Raw genomic sequence first — 25,019 nt, 5'->3', positions numbered from 1 at the left:
TAGATTACGATTGATTGAAGTAGCAAAAGTAGAATATAATAATTAATTAAAGATAATATAATAAAATTATGAAGAAAGCAAATAAGAGAAGCAGTCATGTTGACGGAGTCCTGCCTGCTTCTCCTTCCTATTCCTTTTTATTTATTAATTAATTAATAATTTTCTAATATATAAATAATTAATATAATTATTTAAAAATAATATAAAAAAATAAAAAAAAAACTGATATGTTGACGGAGGACTGCTTGCTTCTGCTCCTCGTTTCCCTGTTATATATATATATAATAAAATGATGAAGAAAGACATAAGCAGGTAGCACGTTGACGGACCCTTAGCAAAATGAAAATAAAAATAAAAAGAGTAATAATTCCCTTAGTAAGGTTTAGGTTGTTTGTAGTTTTCGGGAAAGCTCACCCCTAAACAAGATTTTGCTAAAATTGTGAACAATGAAGACATAATTTTGCTAAAATTAGAAGTGGGCCATGTTGGCCTTGTACAATGGTTAGGGTAATAAATAATCAGAATTATACTCTCAACTTGTGAGAAGAAAAAAAGCGAAGGCACAGAAGCAAATTGAAATGGCTGCTTTAGGTAACACCAAAACCTGATTATGCTCTTTTTGTTAATTCTTACCCATTAGTAATGATAGCAAGCTGATAAATTAATGAATTGCTAATGCATGGAAGTTATGATAGGTGATCGATCTTTTCACTAGGTTATGAATTTGTAAAACATTTATTTCTGTCGTTAGGTTTATAATTAAAACTTGACTTCTATTTACATACTTTAATTGCTACGATGGATGCCATCAACAGTCTAAGTTGCGGAGGCTCTTCACTTTTAATGCCGCACCCGTGTTGGATTCTTCAAAAATACACTACTTTTGGAGAATCCGACAAGTACCACTGTTGACATTTTTGAAGAGTCCGAGCAACATAGTCAACAATGAATAAGAAGGAATTTTGTTGTAAATTGAAGCTAGACCTAAGAAGGCACTGCTACGGTTGAAGTGTTAATTTGTATGCCCTTAGAATTGGTGGACTAGTGATTAATCATTGTGCAACGACCACTTTGAGATGAACTAATCATTGGAAATTGAACTTAAAATGGTAGAATGGTGGGTGGTTATAAGTCATCTACGTATATTGCTTGGATTGGAATGGTTTTTTTTTTTTGGATTGAAGTTATTGGTTGCGTGCTTACTTATCTTCCTATGGTTATTTTTTGTCTAGTCGTCATATTATGATTCAAGTTTGGGCATATTGGCTTATATAATTGAATAATGGTTGTATTGTATTATATGAACTTCGTTAGCTTTATGGTATTTGAAGAGAATTGAGACTTAGTCCTAGGCGTGAAATTTAGAAAATATGAGGTTTGACCTATTAATTGAAATCAAGGTTGAAACTTGATTATAAATTTGGTCTCGTTTACTTATTAATAATACATGTTTGATAGATTGCGAACATTTTGAAGCCTTGTTGAAGGAAAAGGCAAAATTTTGAGGATTTATAACACGTTCGACATTAGAGGCATGGTAAGACTTCCTTGACTTCGTTGAGGAAGGAGGAAGTGAAGACTGAGATTGCAACTCCAGTAGTCGCTCAAGAAACTATATGGAGACAAAAATCGAGGGCGTTGTGGCTGAAAGAGGGGTATTCGAATACAAAATTCTTTCATAGGGTAGCAATAGGAAATAGGAGGAGAAATTTCATAAGTCTCTGTTGATGTGAATAAAGTGGTTTTTGAGGGGGAGAAAGAGGTGGAGGGTACCATTATGGGGTTCTATGAACTCTTGTTTAAGGAAGAAGTCAGGTGGAGACCAAAACTAGGTGGGCTAGCTTTTAGTCAAATAGAAAAGGGGATGGGGGAGTGCCTGGAAAAGGCTATAGGGGAAGAGGAGGTGTGGGAAGCGATGCAGGGTTGTGGAGAGGATAAGGCTTCGGGACCGAATATATTCACTTTAGCTTTTTCCCAGTAGTGTTGGGGAATAGTCAAAGGTGAGGTGTTGGAAACCATTGTAGAATTCCAAGAAAGTGGAGAGTTTGAGAAAAGTTTGAACGCTTCTTTCATTACCATTGTGCCAAAGAAGGAAGAGATGACGAGTATAAAGGATTATAGACCTATTAGTCTAGTAGGAAACATCTACAAGATTATATCTAAGGTCCTTCTAACATACGTAAGAAGGTCTTGGACGAAACAATGTCCTTTTCTCAAAATGCCTTTGTGGAAGGAAGACAGATACAAGATGCAACTTTGGTGGCAAATGAGATGGTTGATTCCATGACAAAGAAAGGTGAAACGGGAATTTTATGTAAGCTTGATCTCAAGAAAGCTTATTATCATGTCAACTTGGATTTCTTAGACTACATTTTGATGAATATGGGCTTTGGAGATAAGTGGAGGAGATGGATCAAGTTTTGTATTTCTTCTGCCCAGTGTTCAGGAATGCACTTGCATCATTTTATAATGCGATGATGCAAAGCAATGTGAGCCCATCTCGTTGCTGTGGCTGATGCGAGCGCATTGTGTTGACTTTATTTTTAGGTTCAATTTTAAATTAAAAAAAGAACTGCTTCGTGTTAATTTTATGTTTATGGTCAATTTTAAATTTTAAAAAAAGAGTACTGTGGTGACTGCCATTGCTGCAATTTTCTAAGGTTAACTTTGAAGTCCACTGCTATGATTTCTTCTTCTTCACTATACGACTACCACTACTGCGACTTATTCTTCTTCACTGCTTTACTTCAATGATGCGCTCGCATCGCTTCGCATAATGCGTGATGCGGAGCCTTGTCGCTTTTTTCAACATCATGCTTCCCTGAACACTGCTTCTGCTAGACTCTTTATATTGGTAAATGGAAGTGAATTCATTATACTTTTGTGGAAGGAAGACAAATATTAGGTGCAACTTTTGTGGCAAATGAGGTGGTTGATTCCAGGAAGAAGAAAGGTGAATTGGGAATTTTATGTTAGTTTGATCTCAAGAAAGTTTATGATCCTGTCGACTGAACTACTTCTGCTAGATTCTCTATATTGGTAAATGGAAGTGAATCCAATCATACTTTTGTGTAAGGAAGACAAATAGTAGATGCAACTTTTGTGGCAAATGAAGTGGTTGATTTGAGGAAGAAGAAAGGTGAACTGATGTAAGCTTGATCTCAAGAAAGTTTATGATCCTGTCAACTGGATTTCTTAGACTACATTTTGATGAATATGGGCTTTTGGAGATAAGTGGAGGAGATGGATCAAGTTTTGTATTTCTTTTGCCAGATTCTCTATATTGGTAAATGGAGGTCCCTGTGGTTTCTTTAGGAATTTGGGAGGCTTGAGACAAGGTTATCTCCTATGCTATTCATTTTGGTAATGGAAGCTTTGAGCAAAATGATGGACAACAGTCGGTAGAGTTCTTCTGAAGGGCTTTGATGCGTCATTTAGAAGGCAGAGCAACATGATGGCTACAAATATGTTGTTCGCGGATGATACTTTGTTTTTTTGTGATGCGAATGTGGCCCAATTAGATGTTTTGAGATAGATCCTTATATGGTTTCAGGTTGTGTCGGGCTTAAATATGAACTTTAGTAAATGTGAAGTCACACTAGTGTGATTAGTCAATAATATTGTGGAAATTGCGCAAGTGTTGAATTGTAGGGTGGGTAATCTTCCTACTACATATCTAGGACTACTTTGGGAGTTTTTTTATAAAGATCTTACAGTGTGAAATCCGGTGGTTGATTGAGTCAAGAAACGGCTAATAGGATGGCAAAAGAGGTATCTATCGGGGGAGTTTTGATCGAGAGCACTCTTTCTAGTATGCCTAAATGTTTCATGTCACTTGTGCAGGACCCTAACAAGGTGATTGAAAGATTGGAAAGACTTCAATGTAACTTCTTATAGGACTCAGCAGAAGGCACTAAGAAGTTTCATTTTGTGAATTAGAGAGTTGTCACATCTCCATAGGGATGGGGAAGTCTTTGAGTGAATAATCTTAAGGTATATAACAAAGATTTTTTAGGAAAGTGAATTTGGAGATTTGGGATGGAGCAAAATGCTTTTTGGAGGGGGTGGTAGTAGATAAATATGGTATAATGGATGGTGGTAGGGTTGTTCAAAACTGAATCGTACCGATAAGCCTACTGCAAAATTGACTTATTGGTATTGGCTTATTGGATAAACAGTTGGTGAACAAATTAAAATTTTATAATTAACGGCTTATTGGTGTGGGGGTGGATTACTTAATTTCCTTATCGGATAAACTGTTAACCTGTTAAGAATTACCATATATACTTATACTTTTCCACCTAGATATGTAAAATAAATATTATATTATTATAAAATATAAACTCTAAACCTAATATATCTAAATTCCACCGTAATAACCTAAAGCCCATTAATAGCCTTAAAAGACTAAAGAGTAAAGTTATTAGGAGTAATATATTCTTCCACTTTCGACTTTCAGAGCCTTTTCAAAGCAAAGTCTCTGCTTGACTGTTTTGGTTCGTCCGCTGGTATCTCCATCTTAATCTCTTCTTTGTTTCATTCTTTTTTTTAATCATCTTGATTTTCTTTTTTATATTTATCTAATTATCTCTTTTTTTTGGTGAGTTGCGGACTTGTTTTTTTTCGCACTCTCTTTTATTTTCTTCCTCTTTCTATTTTATCTTTTATTGAGATTCTTAATATCTTGGTTAGATGGAACAATCTTTTTATTTTTTTTCTTGAATGGAAAGAGTTGGTTTTGAGATTTGAGAGGCAAGTACTAGTTTTTAGTACTACTAGTTTTGTAGTCACTGTGAAAAGAAGTGTTCTATTCTATAAGGCGTCTTCATCCAAATAGGATTGTGGAAGTTCGACACACTGCCCGATAACCGCCGATAATTGTTTATTCGTTATTGAACCAATCGATGTCTTATTGGTTGGTCCGCATATCCTAGGGGGCTAGGGCCCATTGCGGGGGTAGGGGTAGGGGAGAGGGCGAGGTTGGGATATAGGTCTAGTGTAGGGGCAGGTTTGGGGTGTGGGGGGAGGGGTCATATGGGTAAGGGTGGTGCGAGGGCGGATAGGTTGAGGATAGGGTCTTGGAACATAGGAACCTTCAGAGTAAGTTTGTAGAGCTCGTGAGGATTTTAAGGAAGAGGAGGATCAATATAGCATGTGTTCAGGAAACCAAGTGGGTAGGTTCTAAGGCTAGAGATGTGGATGGGTATAAGTTGTGGTACTGAGGAAGTGAGAGACGTAAGAATGAGGTGGGTATCTTAGTAGACGAGGAGCTTAGGGGGTAGGTAGTGAAGGTTATGAGGGTTAGCAATAGGTTGATGACTATTAAGTTAGTCATTGGTGGGTTGACTTTGGTCGTTTGTAGCGTCTATGCGCCGCAGGTAGGCTTGGACGAGGAGAAAAGGAGATTTTGGGAGGTTTTAGATGAGGTGGTGAGAAGTATGCCTAGCTTTGAGAAGATTTTCATGGGAGGGGATTTCAATGGGCACCTCGGGTCTTTATCGAGAAGCTATGGCGATGTGCATGGAGGCTTTGGGCTCGGGGATAGGAATGGAGAGGGAGCTACTCTTTTGGATTTTACGAGGGCCTTTAGGTTAGTGGTTGTGAATTCGTGCTTTCCTAAGAAGGGATCACCTGATTACCTTCCGAGGTGCAGTAGCCAAGACACAGATTGACTTTTTATTGCTTAGGAAGGGGGATAGGGCGATGTGTAAGGATTGAAAGATCATTCTGAGTGAGAATCTTGCGACTCAGCCTAGGTTTCTAGTAATGGACTTAGATATCAAGAAGGGTAAGAAAGGAGGGGCGACCTAGGATTAAGTGGGGTGACTTCACTCCGGTTAGTGCTTTGGAGATGGGAGATAAATTAGCGGCGTTGGGGGTGTGGAAGGGTAGGGGGACGTGGATTGTATATGGGATAGAGCTGCCAGTTGCATCATAGAGACTGCTAGGGAGGTGTTGGGTGTCTCGAGGGGGAGGCCTGGCCTTTGGGGGAGGACTGGTGCTGGAACGGAGAGGTTCAAAAGAAGGTGGAGACGAAGAAGACGGCGTATGCTAAGCTGGTCGAGAGTAAGGATGAAGAGAAGAATTGGGCAAATAAGGAGGAGTATAAGTTAGCTAGGAAGGAGGCTAATTTAGCGGTTTTGACAGCCAAGATAGCAGCTTTTGAATGCTTGTACCGGGATTAGATGAGAGAGATGGGGAATAGGGGTTGTATAGGCTTGCTAAGGCTAGGGAGCGAAAGACCTGTGACCTTGATCAAGTGACATGCATCAAAAGGGAGGATGATAGAGTATTGGTGGAGGATATTAACATTAAGAGAGGTGGCAGTCGTATTTTCATAGACTCTTAAATGACGAGGGGATAAAGATATTGTGTTAGGGAGTTGGAGCAATCAGAAGGGTGTCATGATTTCGGTTATTGTAGGCATATAAAGGTGAAGGAGGTCAAAAAGGCTATTCGTAGGATGCATAGGGGTAAGGCGACGAGGCCTGACGAGATCTCGGTGGATTTTTGAAAGTATACGGGTGGGGCTGCTTTAAGGTGGTTGACCTGTCTGTAGGCATTTTCAGGACGACAAAGATGCCCGAGGCTTGGAGATGGAATATGATGATCCCATTGTGCAAGAACAAGGGTGACATTCAGAGTTGCAATAACTATAGGGGTATCAAGTTGTTGAGTCACATTATGAAGATTTGGGAGAGGGTGGTCGAGCGGAGATTGAGGAGGATCGTGTCTATTTCGGAGAATCAGTTTGGGCCTAGTCACTCACGACAGAGGCAATTCACCTCGTGCGAAGACTAGTAGAGCAGTATAGGGAGAGGAAGAGGGACTTACACATGGTGTTCATTGACCTGGAGAAAGACGTACGACAAAGTCCCTCAGGAGGTTCTTTGGAGATGCTTGGGGTCCCTGTGGCTAGGATTGAGCATAAAATATCAAAAATTGAATTACCGAACCGAATCAAAAAATTTGGTAATTGGTATTCGGTATTTGGTATGGTATTTGGGAGTAAAATTTCAATATTTTGGTATTCGAGATTGGGTTTGGTATAAGATATTAATACCGTTTGGTATTCGGTATTATCGAATATTGATTATATGTGTGTGTGTGTCTAACCCAACCCAATAGACAATAGTACTAGTCATCCCAAAGAATCTCTTGGACCTTGGTAATATATTTGTAAAAAGCAACAAAAAGGATACTAAATAGGGTTTCAATTAAATATACTCTTTGAAGTTTAAACGTACATTTGCACATCTCCAACTTTAATATGGTATTACCAAATACCGTACCGAACCGAAGTTTAATTTACCAATTACCGAACTACTGAACCGATGTTTATAAGTATGGTATGTGGTATCTATGTTCAAATACCGATTACCGAATTACCGAACTCGAACTTTAAAAATACAGAACCGAATACGGGACGCCCACCCCTACCTATGTCATACATCAGATCGATTAAGGACATGTATGATAGAGCGAAGACTCGGGTAAGGACGGTGAGAGAAGACTCAGAGCATTTCCTTGTTGTGAAAGGGTTGCACCTGGGATCTACGTTTAGCCCGTTTTTATTCGCATTGGTGATGGATGTTTTGACGCGACGTATTCAAGGAGTGTGCCTTGGTGTATGTTATTTGTGGATGATGTTGTTCTGATTGACGAGACTCCGAGGAGGGGGGTTGTTAATGATAAGTTGGAGGTTTGGAGACAAACCCTGGAATCTAAAGGGTTCAGGTTGAGTAGGACCAAGACAGAGTACTTGGCGTGCAAGTTCAGTGAGTCGACGCTTAAGGACGAGGTGGTAGTGAAGATAAATTCCCAGGTTGTCTGTAAGAGGGATAGTTTTAAGTACCTTGGGTCTATGATTTAGGGGAATGGAGAGATTGACGAGGATGCCACTCATCGTATTAGGGCAAGGGGGATGAAATGGAGGCTCGCCTCGGGTGTTTTGTGTGATAAGAAGGTGCCCCCAAAGCTTGAAGGTAAATTTTATAGAGTGGCAGTTCGGCCGGCCATGCTGTATGGAGCGGAGTGTTGGCCAGTTAAGAACTCTCGTATCCAGAAGTTGAAGGTGGCGGAAATGAGGATGTTGCGTTGGATGTGTGGGCTGACTAGGGAAGATAGGTCTAGGAATGAGACTATTCGGGAGAAGGTGGGTTTGTCGTCGATGGAGGACAAGTTGTGAGAAGTCAGGTTGCGATGGTTTGGGCATGTGATGAGGAGGGGCACGGATGCCCCAGTTCATTGGTGTAAGAGGTTAGCTTTGGATAGTTTCAGATGGGGTAGAGGTAGGCTGAAGAAATACTAGAGGGAGGTGATTAGACGTGATATGAATCAGTTACCCTAGATAGGAAGTTGTGGAAGACACGAATTAGGTTAGAGGGCTAGTGTGGGTGGTTGGGGCGTAGCTAGTAGATAGGAGTGCTTTGGGGTATTGATAGTAGTCGTAAGAGGGTTGGGGTGAGGGGTGTGTGCCCGGTTTGACAGCGTAGAGTACTATTTTGTGGGTGTTATTTTCTATTATTCCATGCTTGTTTCATGTTTTATTTCGACTTTATTTACTGTCTTTGGTCCTGAGCCGGGCGTCTATGGGAAACAACCTCTCTACTTCTTCGGAAGTAGTGGTATGGATTGCGTACATTTTACCCTCCCCAGACCTCACTATGTGAGAATACACTGGGTATGTTGTTGAACTGATAAACCAAACCGTTAAGTGTAATGGTCCATTCGATTCGTCTATAAGCAACCCTATATGGTGGGTGGAGGACTATAAACATTATAACTCCGCTTGGGTGTGGTTTGTGGAGGGGGGTATCATGAAAGGGTGGGATGATTTCTATTGACATATCTCTTTTAAGGTTGGGGATGGAAGTAGGATTAGTTTTTGGACACATATGTGGTGTAGGGAGATCAAGTTCAAGAAAGCTTTTCCTAGTTTATACCGCGTTTCTTGCTTTCAACAAATTTATAGGTCTCATGAGGGTGCCATATACTAGGACTTAAGCTTCAGAAGAAACCTTCATGATTGGAAGATAGAAGAATTTCACAATTTGGTAGAGCTTTTGTATGGGCTAGACACCTCAAACAACTTGTTGGATGCAGGAGGTGGCTGGAGAGTGGTGACGGTTATTCATTGTTAGCTCTTTTTATAAGAGGTTACTAGTGAGAGGGGAAGGTACCTTTCCTTATGATTCCATTTGGATCCCTAGAGCACCAAGGAAAGTTTGTTTCTTTGTGTGGTGGGCGGCTAGGGATGTGATTTTAACAGTGGAGAAAATCTGGAGAATCCTAGAAAGAAGAAAATCATCCATAAGAGTTGGTGTTTTATGTGTAAAAGTGGGGCGAAAGTGTGGATCATCTTCTGCATTTTAAGGTGGCTAGTCGGTTATGAAAGGAGGTCTTAGATTTGTTTAGTTTGCAATGGGTCATCTCAGGTAGAGTGATGGAGGCTTTGCGGAGTTGGAGTGACAAAAGGGGGAAGGAAAACTTGAGAGGATGGAGTGTTGTCCCCTTAGCAATCATGTGTGTCATCTGGAAAGAAAGGAATAAGAGGGCTTTTGAAGGGGTAGAACTTGATTTTGCAAAATTAAAGAGTAGTGTTTTCCACTTAGTTTACTTTTGGTGTACTTGTGAGGTCCCAATTTGTATAGAGGATTGGACCTCTTTTGTTGAGAACAATATTTTGGTGTAGATTCTCTCCTTTTGACATATGTATGCGGGGTTCCGCCAAATGTTAATATAATTATTTACCTTATCAAAATAAATTGTGATAGTCGAGGTGACTATTTCTGTCAGTAATTTGATTGAAATGAGATGCATCATCATCCCCTGTTCCATTGATATTATATTATACACATGTATTAACATTGAGTTCGGGTATGAGTAAAGGTCGGGCATGTGGAGATCATCCGTGCTGTGATCGTTATGTGATTATAAGTTGGGCACGTGGAGATTGTCTTTGCCGAGGATTAATTGATTTTGTGCTAGTGTGTTGAGATCATCCGCACAAGCACGTGGATACCGTCCATGCTGGTATATAGACCTCGTGAGTCTCCCATGGGTTAGAACTCGATGTATTTTCGAGGAGTATCCAATATATATGACTGAGAGATTACTGGGCATTTGAGGCGTATCATCTCATTAAGTTGCATTGCATCACATTACATCATTCTTGCTTGATTATGTGCTTAACTGATGTGTGAACACTTTGTGGCATTTGATTATTCCTGTTTCGGTGAAAATTTGACTGTTAAGTATAGTGTAAACTTATAAATTTAGAGAATGATTTCTTGCATAAATCCTATCACTACTTTTTCATTCTCGGTCTATGAGATATACTGGGTACACATGGTTTTGTATTCGTAATACGCTTAATGCACTCTCTTGTGGTGCAGATTCGATTTCGAACATTAGCACATCTCGTGTAATCTCAGAGTTGTGGTGAGTTGCTTGGTTGTTTCGCTTTCCACACCTTCAACTATCTTTTTGTTCATTCTGTCATTTAGTATTCAGACAGGGTATTCTTATATTTAGACTTGTCATTTCAGTTTTAGACTTGTATCTTATTAGAGAAACTCTTGTACTTATGACACCAATCTTGGGTGGTATTTCAGCTATTTTTGCATCTTATATCGTGAAGGACATAGCATTTTAGATATTGGCTTGTCTCTTTACTTTTCCGCTTGATTAATTAAATTGGACCGGTAAAATTATTGGGTTGGCTTACTTATTGGTGCCATCACAACTTGTGTTTTTGGGTCGTGACTTAAAGTGCTACGAGTATCTGTATAAAGGATTACTAATTGCCACAACTGGGCATGATTAAGTTGTACTTCAGTCAACTGGAACTATGAAAAGCTTAAGAAGGAGATGTACTTAGCTACGAAATATAGTGGTGGTTGCATAATTATGATATTATTTATATATAGAGTGTTTCTAAGCTTTCCTTTTAAACTTTGTGTTATTGCATACATGTTTATTTAAATTCTTCTAACTTTAGTGAGGGAATGTTGAGACTAACCGAGTACAAGGGATTGTACTGACGTTCTCCTTAGGGAACTTACGGTGGTCTGCGGTATTAACATAGGGGCCAGTTTTGCAGACAAGCAGATTAAAAGCTAGAGATCCTTCTCTTCTCGTGCTCTTGGCAGCTCCACTTCTTGCTTTTGGCTGAGTTGCTCGGACTCTTCAAAATTGTCAACGAGTTCGTGTCGAGTTCTCCAAAAGTAGTGTACTTTTTGAGATTCCCATAAGGGTGCGGCATAGAAAGTGAAGAGTCCGTGCAACTTAGGCTTTTCGCGGGGACACATATTTCTTATTTTGTTATTCCCTATATGTAGTCATTATTTTTTGTTTAGAGGCTTCATAGACAGTCTTAAGAGTTTGGGTTATGTATTCACATTATGCATATGTTGTACAATGATGAGAAAATGCATAAACACATTTATACTGAGCAACTTGACAAGTACACATACACGTTAACCTGCGGTGAAGTTGGAGTATATAAACTCACATGGACTGTTCAACTGATATCCGGTCCTGGGATCTGTAAGTCCCTTGGGGAGACCCATATTGCTGAATCTTTATCCATTGCTTCAAAGATTTTCCATCAGTCAGGATTTAGTGGGATCTGAACAAATTTGTGGCATCTCGATGTGCCTCCTCCTCCATTCCAGTGGACCATCTCCAACCAATATTTACATGAATTTTGTATTTGCTCTATGTAGGGGGAGGAAATTTGTGGGAATACAACGTACTTTGTCCGGAGAAGAGAGATGGTTCACCCGTACAATGAAGCATGTGAAATGTGCACCCACACCCGCACGGGCATGTTGATGCATGGACAAAGAGATCCCTCACCAATTGTTAGCTCTTTCTTCAAAGTCATGGTTGACGTGCTCTTATTCGAAGTTCTGGTATAATATGATCTTACACTTAATTTTTCTTCTCTGCTGTTTTTGAGTTTAAAGCCTCATAAAGAAAGCATTGGTTTAATAACAATATTTGCTTATTTTGTTCTTGTACTTTTCAAATTTACTTGTTACATCCAATAGCTTGTATTTTGGAGGTTAATTTGGAGAAACTTTCTTTCTTTTCATAGTTCTAGGCTTTCCTCGTTTCTCTTTAGCACATTTAATAAGTACGCTATCACACCTATGGAGCTACCTACTTAGAATACTATGCCAAAACATCTCAGACGACCTTCTTACTGTATCTTTTATGTGTGTTACTTGCATAGTTTGTCTGATGTGAATATCTCTAGCCTTATCCAATCGTGTATAATTCACACCCATTTTAACATCTGCAGTTCTACAACACTCTAGCTTTAGCTGCCCAAAATGCGCTCTCATATAATATTACTGTTCATACAACCGTTATAGATAACTTCAATTGGTTTGGTAGCTTCCTATTGCATTGCACTCCTACAACACTCCTCTATTTAAACCATCCTATTTTAGTCTGTTTTTTACATCTTCGTCTGTCATATCATTCTCTTAAAAAGTGCAGCCTAGATATTTGGATTGCCTGCATTTAGGACCACAATCCCTTGACAAAGCCTAAGTTGAGCGTTGATTTCGGATAAAGAGAACTTTATAATCTCATTTGAATTGCCGAATGAGTTCTGCCCATCTTAGCGCTTTCGTATTGCAAACTTCATAGAGATTACACTGCCTATAGAATTGGTAAAACTAACAGAAAGGAATAGGAACATTAGAGAGATGACCCTTCTTTGCTGGAATCTCTATCAATAAATTCAGTCCTTTTTTCTCCCTTCACCTGGTGATGCTTAAACAGAAGGACATTCAAACTATGACTAGAAAATACCCACTTCAACTTGTGATCCATGTAAATTCTTCCAATATTCGAGTACAGGGCCTACCTACTCATGGGACATTTAAATCTTTTGAAGCATTACAACCTTATGTAGATTTGTGATGGAGAAATAAGACTAAGCTTTCAAGCTAGTCATAAGGGGGAAGGCCCTTTCAGTTCTAGAATGGGATAAATTTGTCTCATCATTCTTCAATCATCAGCTCGAGTCTGCTGCACAAATAACATTTCGAAAGTCTTTACAACCACTCAAGTTCATTAAAAAAAACTTTATACTCCTTTTCACTTTCAAGTGATCCTGATCTGTATTGTTGAAAATTTCAATAGAGACAAAACAGGCCGTCCAAATTGCTAACAATTGAAGAATCCTGAACCTCTTGTTTAACACCGGAATCTGGATTAGTTTTTCTCAGGTGTGTTTCTGCTAAGTGTAAATCAGGGGAATAACTTCTTAAGAACTGAACCAAAGTGAAAAGAGTTCTTTTAAGTTGATTACATATTCTACTAAAACTGATCAACAAAAGATGCAAGTCAGTCTTCAAAGACGTTAAAATTCCAAAATGAAATATTTGTGCTTAGAGAAAAACTAATAGAACCTTAAAATCAGATACTTGAGTTATTTGGTCCTGTAATGCTACATAATTGATTTCCTTTTTTTAGTCTGATGAATATTTAATAATTAGCCAGATAGGGTACTGGGGGATTGCTTTTGAGGGAAAGAGTCCTCTGACGAAGCTGCTGGTCGTTTCTATAAATCCGGGAATTTGCTTCTTCTTTCTTGTAGTGGTGTTTTTGTTTTTTGGGGGTGGGGGTGGGTGGGTGTATGCCCTCTGACGCAGGGGATGCCGGACGTGACGGGTCTTTCTCAGGGGAACTCATTTCCTTTTGCTTCTAGTGCTGAAGGGTTGTTTTACCAAAAATTATTTGATCGGTTGAGATGTTTAGATTATGAGGCGAGAGGGGATGGAGATTTTAGTGAAAGAGAATTTTAAAAAGGGCAATCCGGTGCACTAAAGCTCTCATTATGCGCATGTCTAGGGAACGGCCCGACCACAAGGGTCTATTATACGCAGTCTTACCTTGCATTTCTGTAAGAGGTTGTTTCCTAGGCATGAACCAGTGGCGACCCCAGACTTTTCACTAAGTGGGTTCAATGCTTAAACTGGCTGTTGCATAAAATAATTAAAAAAATGCCTTACAAGGAATCAAACACGCGACCCAGGTGTTAGGAATTGAACCCACAACCGCTGGGCTGGGCGCTGCTATTGTACTTAACGGGTTCAATAGATAATATATATCGGGTTCAATATATAAAAGAAGCTACTTAAGTTGGTTGTTGCATAAAATAATTTTAAAAAAGCTTTACAAGGGATCGAATACGTGACCCACGTGTCAGGAATTAAACCCACAACCACTGGGCTGGGCACTCCTCTTGTGCGCCTGACGGGTTCAATAAATAATATATACCTTTTACATTTGTAAAAACTGCTTATATATACGTATATATACAGTGTAATTTTTCGACGAAGTGGGTTCATATGAACCCACTTGAACCTATGTAGGTCCACCCCTGGCGTGAACCCGTGACCTCCTGGTCACATGGTAGCAACTTTACCAGTTACCACAAGGCTCCCCTTCTTGAGTGAAAAAGAATTGGTGAGAGAAAAAGAGGTTACTTACTGTGGCACATAATTGGGGAGGTAAGATTGTGGTGTATGGAAGGTGAAATAAGGATGTGATGGCGAAAATATGAAGGGAGAGGAAGGGGTAAAGAGAGGGAGCAAAATATGTTGAATGTTGAAGGATTGTAATTATTAGTTGGAATGTAAGAGATGAATGACCGCAGCAAAAGGGCCATCATCAAAGTAGGGTGATGTCTTTCCATCTGTAAGATCTTGACTGAGATCTAAAGTAAATCGCAACGATTAAACACACAAGAATATTTTGGGAATTTTCTGATTTTCTGATAAACTGAAAAATGGACAAATGAAACTCGATTACAAGGAAATGGAAACTAACTAAATGATTCACCATGGCCACGATAACCAACAAAATTAGATGAGGGAAAAATTTAGGAGATCAAAGAGAAGAGAAAGTTAGATTTTAGATGACGAGAGAAATGAATTGAGAAGAAAGGGAATTACACCAGAGAGAATTTGGAATACCAGATTTCAGTTATGCCCTCCAGATTTCAGTTATGCCCTTCTCTCTCCTATGATGTGTATATATAACCACCTTGCCACGTGGCATTATCATGACCCTTGTGATTCATTTAAACTTGAGTTATCTGAACCCTTTATTCTCAATCTCACACGTTTCTATTTGCTTTCTATTCCCGACTTCAAATCCAAACAACTATATTTGATTGACTATTATTGAGATCATATCATACCCTTCTTCAAATGATCCTTGTCCTCAAGGATCAAAATCAATACCTGGAATTTTTGAAGCGATTTCAAAATGCAGAACTGAGGCAACCAGGATCAAAAGGAAATTGCAAACATTGTTCTCCAAGATCAGCACTCCTAAGTTGATTATCTCTGAATATAACTTGTGGCATCTGAATATAACTTGTGGCAAGGAGGATCGACTATGTGTCCCAGATAAAAATTTTTCTCCATTCTGTAATGGCTACATCTTTTGTTGACACGAATGTACCCCTCTGTTCAACTCTATAATCACTTGGTGTAGAAACATTAAAGTCTCGAATCACGCAAACGGCAAAAGTTTTTCATGAATTCGGTCCCTTTTTCCAGGCCCATCAATACACCACCTGGATAAAAAGTGAGTTGTAAATCAATTGCTACTTTGCGGACCTTTGTAACTCCACCCCTTAGACTAGCAGAACTTGTGATGTTTGACAAAAAATATGTAGTCCAACTGCAACCCGGATTGCTGTAACCAAGTTCCTTGCAAACTCTACTAAACAAAATGTTCCTAGACTGAAAATTCCTACTTTGACTCGACTGTACCTGCCCATTTCCAAGTCTACCATAGAAGTTAAGACAACTCGAACACATTGTCTTGCAGATGCTGCAGTCCAATAGACACCCCACTTTACATAGCATGCAGACAGATAAACAACCGTTTCCACAATGGTATGATACTTTAGAATGGTACCACCCGGATCAAATGGCAATGATAACAAATTTTGCATCATAAGAACTCTCCTTGTCTTTGGAACACTCTTTTGCATTAGTTTTGCAAGATTATCATAAGCATCAAGTCTACCAACAAAGGCAACATCACTGGGAGACTAGGAACACTCAACTTCACGCCAAATCAGGTAGTATAACCTCCATTTCCATGCACGCCACAACTTTTATTTAATGCCATAGCATAGAAGTTTTCCTCCTCATCGACTAATATGACAAATAACTCTTTAGATAAAATCATCACATCATCCATCATTTTGTTGCTCAAGCAATATGCCCGAATTAGTACTCTCAGAGTAACAACAATAGGTGGAGGCTCCATGTATTGTCCAAAGGGTATTAGCATGTAATCTATATTCCTTTCGAGTGTTTCTTGAAACAAGACGCATATAACACAATCGTTATAATAAAGGAAAACAATACCCACATCTTCATGTTCTACTCACTTCTCTACCAGATCTGATTGTGTACCAGTGTCTCTGAGGCCAATATTAACGACAAGGTACAATAGCTTTGAAGTCCAATTAACCACAACACTGAGAATTTGGCCATGAACTTTTGACGGAGTATTCATTGTTTTGACTCTAAAGAAACATCCTTGAGCACTACTTAGTTTCATTTCTTTTATTTTAGTTTTCACTAATACCTTTATGAAGATTTGTTCACCAGCCAAAAAGATTTCATCAATAATTTGTAAATTCAACTCATTAACAAGCAAGTAAACATATGTTTTACCTTCTACTTCAACATTCACGTGAGCAGCCACGATATACCTCATCTTTGCCATTTAGCGAATTTGTAAAGGTGTCGGGAGGAACGTTGACGATGCTTCCACATCTACATTTTGCTCCTGTTTCTGATTGTCCGACTGCTCTCGTGTGGCTTCAATACAAACAATTTTGGTGGTTTTCTCTCGTGCCTCAACTATGATACTATCAATTCACTCATTGCACCTTTCAGTGGGACATACAAACTCACTAGATTTATCCGTTGGTTTAGAAATCTCAGCACCTTCGATTTCAATTAGTGTTGATGCACACTTCTCCAAATCCTCTGATTTCTCAACACTGGAGTTGATAGCTTTGCTTTAGCATTTACAACATTCAGAAATAGATAGCCATCGACAAAGCTGAAAAGCAAAACTCAAATAAATAAATACACACCCAATTTTCCCCTATCAGGGAAAGCCCAGAAACCTGCCCAGTATCAACCCAATTACAAATGTATACACCCAAAACATGTGGAGTGAACCAATAGTTGCACGAGGAACCCAAAATGCTGCCAAAATATCCTTCTCTGCCTTTATATCGAATAGCGTGGCACCAATCTACTTGTCAAGAAGTACCTTACTTGAAATTGATGAAGGTGCAGACTCAAGGTGTTTCATTACATTAAAATAACTGGACAGATCGTTGAGACCCATCAATTTCGGTCTTGTATCCTCAATAGCAAGAACATAAAGTCGTGAATCCAGATGTGAGTTCAGGATCTCGGTCTTCTTGGTGTTTGCATTTTGGATGGAGTGAAGATCAAGGAGAACTTCAGATTCGACCCGTTGAGGACATTCTTCGAACACCTGGTCCTCATTGTATTATGAATCAATCTTACTGTTATTTTCAACCTTCAGTAGTTCAGCCATAGCAGTCATCTGAAACCACCTCAGCTTGGGTTTCCCCTTCATTCATTTCCCTTGAACATACATCAAGACAAAAGCAACATTGGCAGTTAACACTGCGTACACACCCATAGACACAAGAGTTGCATTGGTAGTTAATACTGCATGTGCAATCCTCACACCACCTCTGAAATTGTTTTAAATCCACAACTATTCTTGAAATTCCATCCATAGGTGCCCTTCTATTGGCATTGTTGCGTTCAACCAATTCAGTCAAAGTCGATTCTGCAAACATCTTCGAATTACTACCCATAGTCGAGACAGGTTCGTGTCTCTGATACCAATTGTTATGGACGAACTGTAGTAGGAGATTTATTAAAACCATTGAATTATCTCGATTGAGATATAAAGTAAATCGCAACGATTAAACACACTAAAATATTTTGAAGATTTTCTGATTTTCTGATAGACGGAAAAATGGACAAATGGAACTCGATTACAAGGAAATGGAAACTACAATTAATGGAAACTAACTAAATGATTCATGATAACCATGATAACCAACAAAATTAGATGAGGGAAGAATGTAGAAGGAGATCGAAGAGAAGAGAAAGTTAGATTTTAGATGACGAGAGAAATGAATTGAGAAGAGAGGGAAGAACACCAGAGAGAATTTGGAATGCCAGATTTCGGTTATGCTCTTCTCTCTCCTATGATGTGTATATATAACCACCTTGCCAGGTGGCATCATCACGACCCTTGCGATTCTTTTAAAATTGAGTAATCTCGACCGTTTATTCTCAATCTCGCACGTTTCTATTTGCTTTCTATTCCCGACTTCAAATCCAAACAATTACATTTGATCGACTATTATTGAGATCATAACACCATCAATCCCATCCTTGGTGGATAGAGTTATCTGATTTTTATTGTTGATGAGAGGTGATAGGTATTCTGTGGAATTAGTCGAGGTGCGGGCAAGCTGGTACGGACACCACAGTTATAAAAACATAGGCTTTAGAGGATGAGGAGATAACGTGATATATATTCAAAATGAGAACTGGAGACTTTTCAGATAGCGTTATCAGATATGTGTATGTAGGGGAGGGAGGGAGGAAGGTTGGTGAAGTATGATTATGACTATATTTTGGTTGGGGAAAGTGTGGGGGGAACACTCATTCCCTGGGATGATAAAAAAGTTGGAATGTAGGTGTTAACAATGGGGAACTTGAGGTACGGGTCTGGTTTAGATATATTAGCAATGGAAAGGAGTGGGGATTTGGGTGGTAGCTATGGACCTATAGGGGAGGGGTCAAAGAATCCCTATGGGAGGAGTTAAGAGCTGAGATGGAGAGGTTTGGGTGTGAGGTTGTGTCCAGGGCCATGGAGGAGTCATTATAGGTTATTGATGATCTTTTTCATTTGGCAAGTGTCTTTTTCACTTGGTCCAGGCTTAAGGACTCTATCTAAATGAGACTAGACAAATTCCTAGTGTCTTCATTTTGGGAGGAGTTGGCTCCCAATGTGATCCAGTTTCCTCTTCCACTACTATTTTTGGACCATTCACCTATCATGCTGGATGGAAGTAAAGGAAGATGGACGAGATCTTATTTTAGAGCTGAGAACGTGTGGCTAAGTGTGATGGGTTTCGGGAATAAGTGTGATAATCTCAGTTTGTCACTTGCTGTTATGCAATGGACTGAGAAACCCTACCAGTTCCTCTTCTTGTTGCGCCTTGTTGTCTCAATGTTAGCGGATGATGCCTTCGTTTTTATGTGATGCAAACGAGACCCAACTGGATGATTTAGGCCTAGTTTAACTTGGTTCCAGGTGGTGTCAGACGTTAAAATTAATTTGAGATATTGTGAGATTATTCCCATTAGGGAAGTGGATGACATTGGCTTGCTTGCCCAGCATTTATGCTGCAGGATTGGGGCCCTCCCGACTACCTATCTTGGATTATCGCCAACCACATCAAACAAGGATCATATGGTATGAAATCTGGTTCTTCAGAGAGTTGAGAAGAGATTCACAGGGTGTCGGGAAAGATACTCGTCCAAAAATGTAAAGGAAGTGCTTATGACAAGAACTTTATCGAGCATTTCCTTTGGTCACAGTAAAGTTGAACAATATTCAAAAAAATTTTCTTTGGGATGCGACGGATGGGCAAGGAAGTTTCACTTTGGAATTAAAGATATAGCAGCTTTAACAAAACTTTGTTAGGCAAATGATATGGAGATTCGAGTGGAGGGACATGCTTTTTGGGGAGCGGCATTGTTGATATATGTGGGGTAATTTAAGTGGATTGGAGAACTAGAGATATAACTATGCTTTTTGGGGTGTAGTTTGTTGGGGAATATCACGAAGGGATGGGAATATTTCACTGTAAATATCTTATTCAAAATAGGACTTGGGAAGAGAGTAACTTCTGGGAACATACTTGATGTGTGAATAATTTATTGCAAGATGACTTCCTGAGCCTATGCAGAATTTCTTTCCAAAGAGACTTGGCCATAGGACTTGGGAAGAAATACTTGATGTGTGAATAATTTATTGCAAGATGAATTCCCGAGCATATATATAGAATTTCTTTCCACTGAGACTTGGCCATCCAACAAAGCGGGGGCCACAAGGTGGATATATTTTTCGGGACTTGAGATTTAGGAGGGACTTCTATGATTGGAAGGTGACTAAGTTACAAAGATTATTGGCTCTACTCGTAAGCGACACCGCTAGATAATCCTGATCCTTTGTCGTGGGGTATGGGGAATAATGAAATGTTCTATGTAAGCCCTGTTATGAGAAACTTTGGTTAGAGAAGAGGATGTACTTCCTTGTTATGCTATGGATATCAAATATGCCAAAGGTGGTGTATTTTTTCACTTGACTAGCTGCTAGAGGGGTGATCTTGATGGCGAAAAATCTTAGAAAGCAGAAATTGTTTGCATCAGCTAGTGTTACAAGTGCGAGGAGGCTGGCAAGTACGTGGATTACCTTCTTCTTCATCCTGGTCTAGCTATGAGGTTATGGTGGTGAATATGTTTAGGTGGTTTGACACTTCATAGGCAATGCCAAGAACTGTGAAAGATTCTATGTTCAATTGCATAAATTTATTTTATGCAATTTAAATTGGTCTCAAATTTTTGAGATTTTTATGATAACCAAATGCTCAATCTACAATTCAAACACTTCCAATGGTGCGGTGGACATCTTATTTCTTTAACCTTGATTTTGAGTTACATATCAGTTTATAGCCATTCTTATTCTAAAAGAACAAACTTTTCAGCACTTTCCTCCCAGTTTTGCTCAATTGGTCTCTCACTTGACTGATCAAGAAACTTATCTGGAGGACTCAAGTGGACAGCGATGGAGGGTGGGAATATGTAACCATGATGGCTCGCTTGCAATTCGGCAAGGATGGCGTACATTTTCATCAGAGCATGGTCTAAAATTGGGAAATTTCTTGGTTTTCCACTATATTCAGTGTCAGCACTTCGTTGTTCAGATATTTGAAAGAAGTGGATGTGAAAAGATCAACTTTGACACTGGCACTTGCACGGGGAAGAAAAGGCCGAGAACTAATTCTACAGCAACTTCCCATGATGAGCTGTCACTGGAAAAATGGAATTCAACACCCTCAGTTACTGCTGTACCAGAGTCTGAAAGGGCTGGACTGCAGCCAGTCGCCACAACTTTGGCATCTCAATTTGGTAAGTTTCCAGTCTCTCATATTAAGCATATTTTTGTTCTGCTGTCTCAAATATAGTTTTATTATTCTGTTGACCTACTTGTGAGACTAGACTTTCCTTTATCCTTTTTTTTTTTTGAAGATCTCTACCTGTTAATTGAGGGGCTTTGCATCATGCAGGTAAGAGAGCAAGAGTAGATATGAGAGAATTGAAGGAGATAGCACCAGAGACACGTTGCCCTCCTAAAAAGTTAAATGGTATAACATTTTCATATTTTTAGTTTATAATTCATTTGATATCCTTTCCTCATAACTGTTCATCATCCCCTTCGACCATCCTTCCTGCTACTTTCTTATTTGCTGCATACTGCATGAGCAAATGCAGGAAAAGAACCAAAAAATGGCAGTGACAGATGGTCAAGGTTATCCTGAGGCTGTCATTGGTAATAGCCAAGCTGTAAAAAGCGAGCCTGGTGATGCAGGAGACAGATCATTTCGCAATGCTGTCAATTTCGCATGTTCTCTACAGCTGGATGATCGAAATTTTCTGGTGAAAATCTTGCTGAAATATCATTCCTTTTGCTATTTGTGGAATTTCATTTGTTTGATTTCGCAGCATATACACTGCTTGAATGTGTATACCTAGAGTGTTCATTGGAGTGACATCTATTTTAGTACTGTTTTCACCAATCCTTGGTATTGAATAATCAAAGAAAGATATTATATAAGGGCTTTGTAAGCATACTATAGGCCTAATCACTCTATAAGATTTTCGATAGTTATGAAGATTGAGGACAAGGGCCGATTACTTTGTCAATAAAATATTGAATATGAACAAAAGATATGATTGCAGGCTAATCCCACTAATTTCCTGTGCAAGTTTCTTTATTTAAAAGGAGGATCGTAAAATCACCACCTTGTTCATAGTAAATTATTAGTATATTTCGACTGCAAGCACCTCTCTGATGGTAAACGTTGTTTTTTGAGAATCCTTTGTGATTGAAATGACCATCTTTTACAAAGAACCTTGTCAACGTGATTGGCAATAAACATTATTTTCTTGTTCTTGTGCTTAACTATGCGTTTGGCCGAAATTGTCTTTTGATTCCCAAGTATGTGCTTTTCTTCTCCATGAGATTTTTGAATTTTGACCTCAAATTACTGTGTAGGAATTGCCACCAAACTGGCCACATGTTTTAGCAGGCAGGAAGAAGATGGGAAGGACTATTATTTATCTCAAAGGACCAGATAATAGACCGTGGCCCATCATCTATCATGAGAAGTTCGGTTCTAAGGTTTTGGTGGGATTATGGCCATTATTTACTAAAGCTTTCGGCCTTAAACCTGGAGATGAATGTGTACTCCAACTTTCAGATCAAGCTTTCGGCCTTAAACCTGGAGATGAATGTGTACTCCAACTTTCAGATCAGTCAAAACGCATGTTTAATGTACATGCTGGAGCTTTAATTGATCATTTCTTCATTTTTTTAGATTGTCCAAGCATCTAGTACATGTAGCCCACAAGGTTGATGTCACTCAAAACTACTTGAGTTGATTATTGTGAGCACCTGTGAGAACAATGTAATGAGAACTATGACGAGATTTTACTCTGTGGTTCTTATGTAGTGGATGTTGGATTTTATACTGGTCAACTTGGCGCTATCTTCCACTTGGACATTTAAAGTGGACGTTATTCATTTTAAAGCACCTAAAGTAGCCATAAACTGTGTCACTTTGACATCTTTTGCTGACATGGCAAAGTGTGTAGAACACTTGCTTTTGGGCGTGTAGCAGTATTATTTTAGCCCATTTTTCATTTAATTTTATCATCTTCTTCCCCATTTTTTCATCCACAATCTTCTACCATTTTTTCGAGCTCAAACTCCTTTAATGGTACTCTCAAACCCCCTCTATCTCTTAGAGAATAATTTATCCTAATGTTTTTTCGATATCACTTCTAACAACGTAATCTAAAAAGTGAAGAAAATAAAAAATTATCTAAAAATATATCTACGAAAAAAATTAATAAAATTGAGTTACTATGAGTAATATATTATATCAATACGATAATAAACTCTTAAAGAATATTATTAAAATATAATTTTATCTGTAAGATTTACTTTCAAGTACTCATCCTTTGAAAATTTAACTCCCAATAATACCCATGTTTTCTTTTGTTAATTAATTTTTTTAAAAATTAAGGCTCAAATATGTTAATAAAGCTTAAGAAAAAAGATTTCGGTGATGCCAAAGAGATTTTGGGGATGCCATGGCTACAAATGCCCCAATTAAAAAAGCTAATAAATGAAATAAAAAACTAAACCTTCATTAATAGAGGTTAAGATGATGGGTTGGATAGGGAAAATGTTTTGATCTTTTTTTTTAAAAAATAATAACAATTGTGGGTGTATATAATGATGTGGCGATTTAAAATGGGTTGTCACATATTAATTAGCTGTTTAGTTAATGTTGGAGCGAGTGCACCCCACACAGATCTGATGCAAAAGTGTCAAAATGACACAGTTTGTAGCTGGTTTAGGTGCTTAAAATGAACGTTGTCTTTTTTAGGTGTCAAAGCGAAAGTTCGTGTCAAGTTGAGGGGTCTGCTGATGTGTTTGACCTTAATACTATGAAACAAATAAAGGGCTCAAAGTTGCAGATTTGGCAGACACCCTTTTCTTTTTTCTTAGATGCACAACAGTTCGAAAAAATAGCTCTGTCCACACTAAACCTGTGCCTCTAGTACTTTCAAATCATGAATTTATTGTGGTGCATTTCATCATAATTGACCATCTTAGCTTTACAAGGGATGTCATTTTAAAAGGGTTATGTTCAATTTTTGACCTTGTTAAAAAAAAGTAAAGAGAGGTTATTTTCCCCCTTTTGTTGGAAAAGACTTGTCATACCGAAAGGAATTCCTCATGAAAAATGTACATTTTCTTAATAGTTCCTTCGTACCAAGCACACCCCTAAAAATGACTTCTATACTCCCTTGAACCCAAAAGTAAATCCCCATTTCATTTCAAAGTCGCCTATAGAATTCCTAGCGTTTACTTTTTGGGAGTAGTTGGCTCCCAGTGTGATCTAGTTTCCTCTTCCACTATTGTTATTGGAACATTCACCTATCATGCTAGACAGAAGTAGAGGAAGATGGACGAGATCTTCTTTTAGATTTGAGAACACATGTCTAGATGTGATGAATTTCGGGAATGTAGCGACTAGTTAGTGATGGAGTTATGCGGTGGAGTTGAGGCTCTATAAGCTTGCTAAAAAGTTGAAGTTGCTTAAAAAAGATAAAATATTGTAGATTAAAAGGTGTTTGAGAGAGTAGAGGTGATAATGAGAGAGACTATAAATGAAGTGGGTAATTAGAAATGGCAGAATTGGGGAGGGAGTTAAAATAGGGAGAAAGAGAGAAAAAATGAGTTAAAAAGGGAGTTAACCGCTTTGGCCATTACCCAATTGGTTAGTTGGAGAAAGATCGAAAACATTATAGTTAAAGAAGAGGGACTCTGATACATAATTTTTGTATAGGTAGTACTTGAGAATAAAAGAAAGGAACTTCATAGAATTGGCCTAAAAAGGGTGATGCATGTGTAAGAGGAGGAAGTAGAGAGTGAAATTTTAGATTTTTTATGAACGCTTGATTAAAGATGCTTAGATTGGATTGCCTAATTTGGGGGGTTTAGGGTTCAATCAAATTAGTGAGGAGTGTGTATGGCTAGAG

The 25,019-nt window shown here is 38.7% G+C and overlaps 1 protein-coding gene across 4 annotated transcripts; it reads left to right on the top strand.

The window, feature by feature from the left end:
* Positions 1-319: 319 nt before the first annotated feature.
* Positions 320-23,070, top strand: LOC107863374 (B3 domain-containing protein Os01g0905400). 4 transcript variants are annotated; one of them, XM_016709255.2, is made up of 6 exons: positions 320-591; positions 11,730-11,918; positions 20,891-21,314; positions 21,473-21,550; positions 21,678-21,842; positions 22,462-23,070. In XM_016709255.2, the coding sequence occupies exons 2-5, from the start codon at positions 11,778-11,780 to the stop codon at positions 21,722-21,724; spliced, it is 690 nt and encodes a 229-aa protein (XP_016564741.1). In that variant the 5' UTR covers positions 320-591; positions 11,730-11,777; the 3' UTR covers positions 21,725-21,842; positions 22,462-23,070. The 4 variants fall into 4 exon arrangements, with proteins under 4 accessions (XP_016564741.1, XP_047264466.1, XP_047264464.1 ...); XM_047408510.1 differs by lacking the exon at positions 21,678-21,842 and adding an exon at positions 10,398-10,443; XM_047408508.1 differs by lacking the exon at positions 21,678-21,842.
* The last annotated feature ends 1,949 nt before the right edge of the window (positions 23,071-25,019 follow it).

This window comes from Capsicum annuum, chromosome 3 (genome assembly GCF_002878395.1).
Source record: "Capsicum annuum cultivar UCD-10X-F1 chromosome 3, UCD10Xv1.1, whole genome shotgun sequence".
Classification (NCBI taxonomy): domain Eukaryota; kingdom Viridiplantae; phylum Streptophyta; class Magnoliopsida; order Solanales; family Solanaceae; genus Capsicum; species Capsicum annuum.
Note: the sequence above shows the minus strand (reverse complement) of the source record. Positions and strands in the feature narration are given on the sequence as shown.

What these genes read in the sequence shown, in the direction of transcription:
- LOC107863374 (XM_047408508.1), top strand. Translation starts at nt 11,778, where the DNA reads ATGGTTCACCCGTACAATGAAGCATGTGAAATGTGCACCCACACCCGC. An exon ending in AACTTTGGCATCTCAATTTG is followed by an intron (nt 21,315 to 21,472) that starts GTAAGTTTCCAG and finishes TGCATCATGCAG; the next exon opens with GTAAGAGAGCAAGAGTAGAT. An exon ending in CCCTCCTAAAAAGTTAAATG is followed by an intron (nt 21,551 to 22,461) that starts GTATAACATTTT and finishes ATTACTGTGTAG; the next exon opens with GAATTGCCACCAAACTGGCC.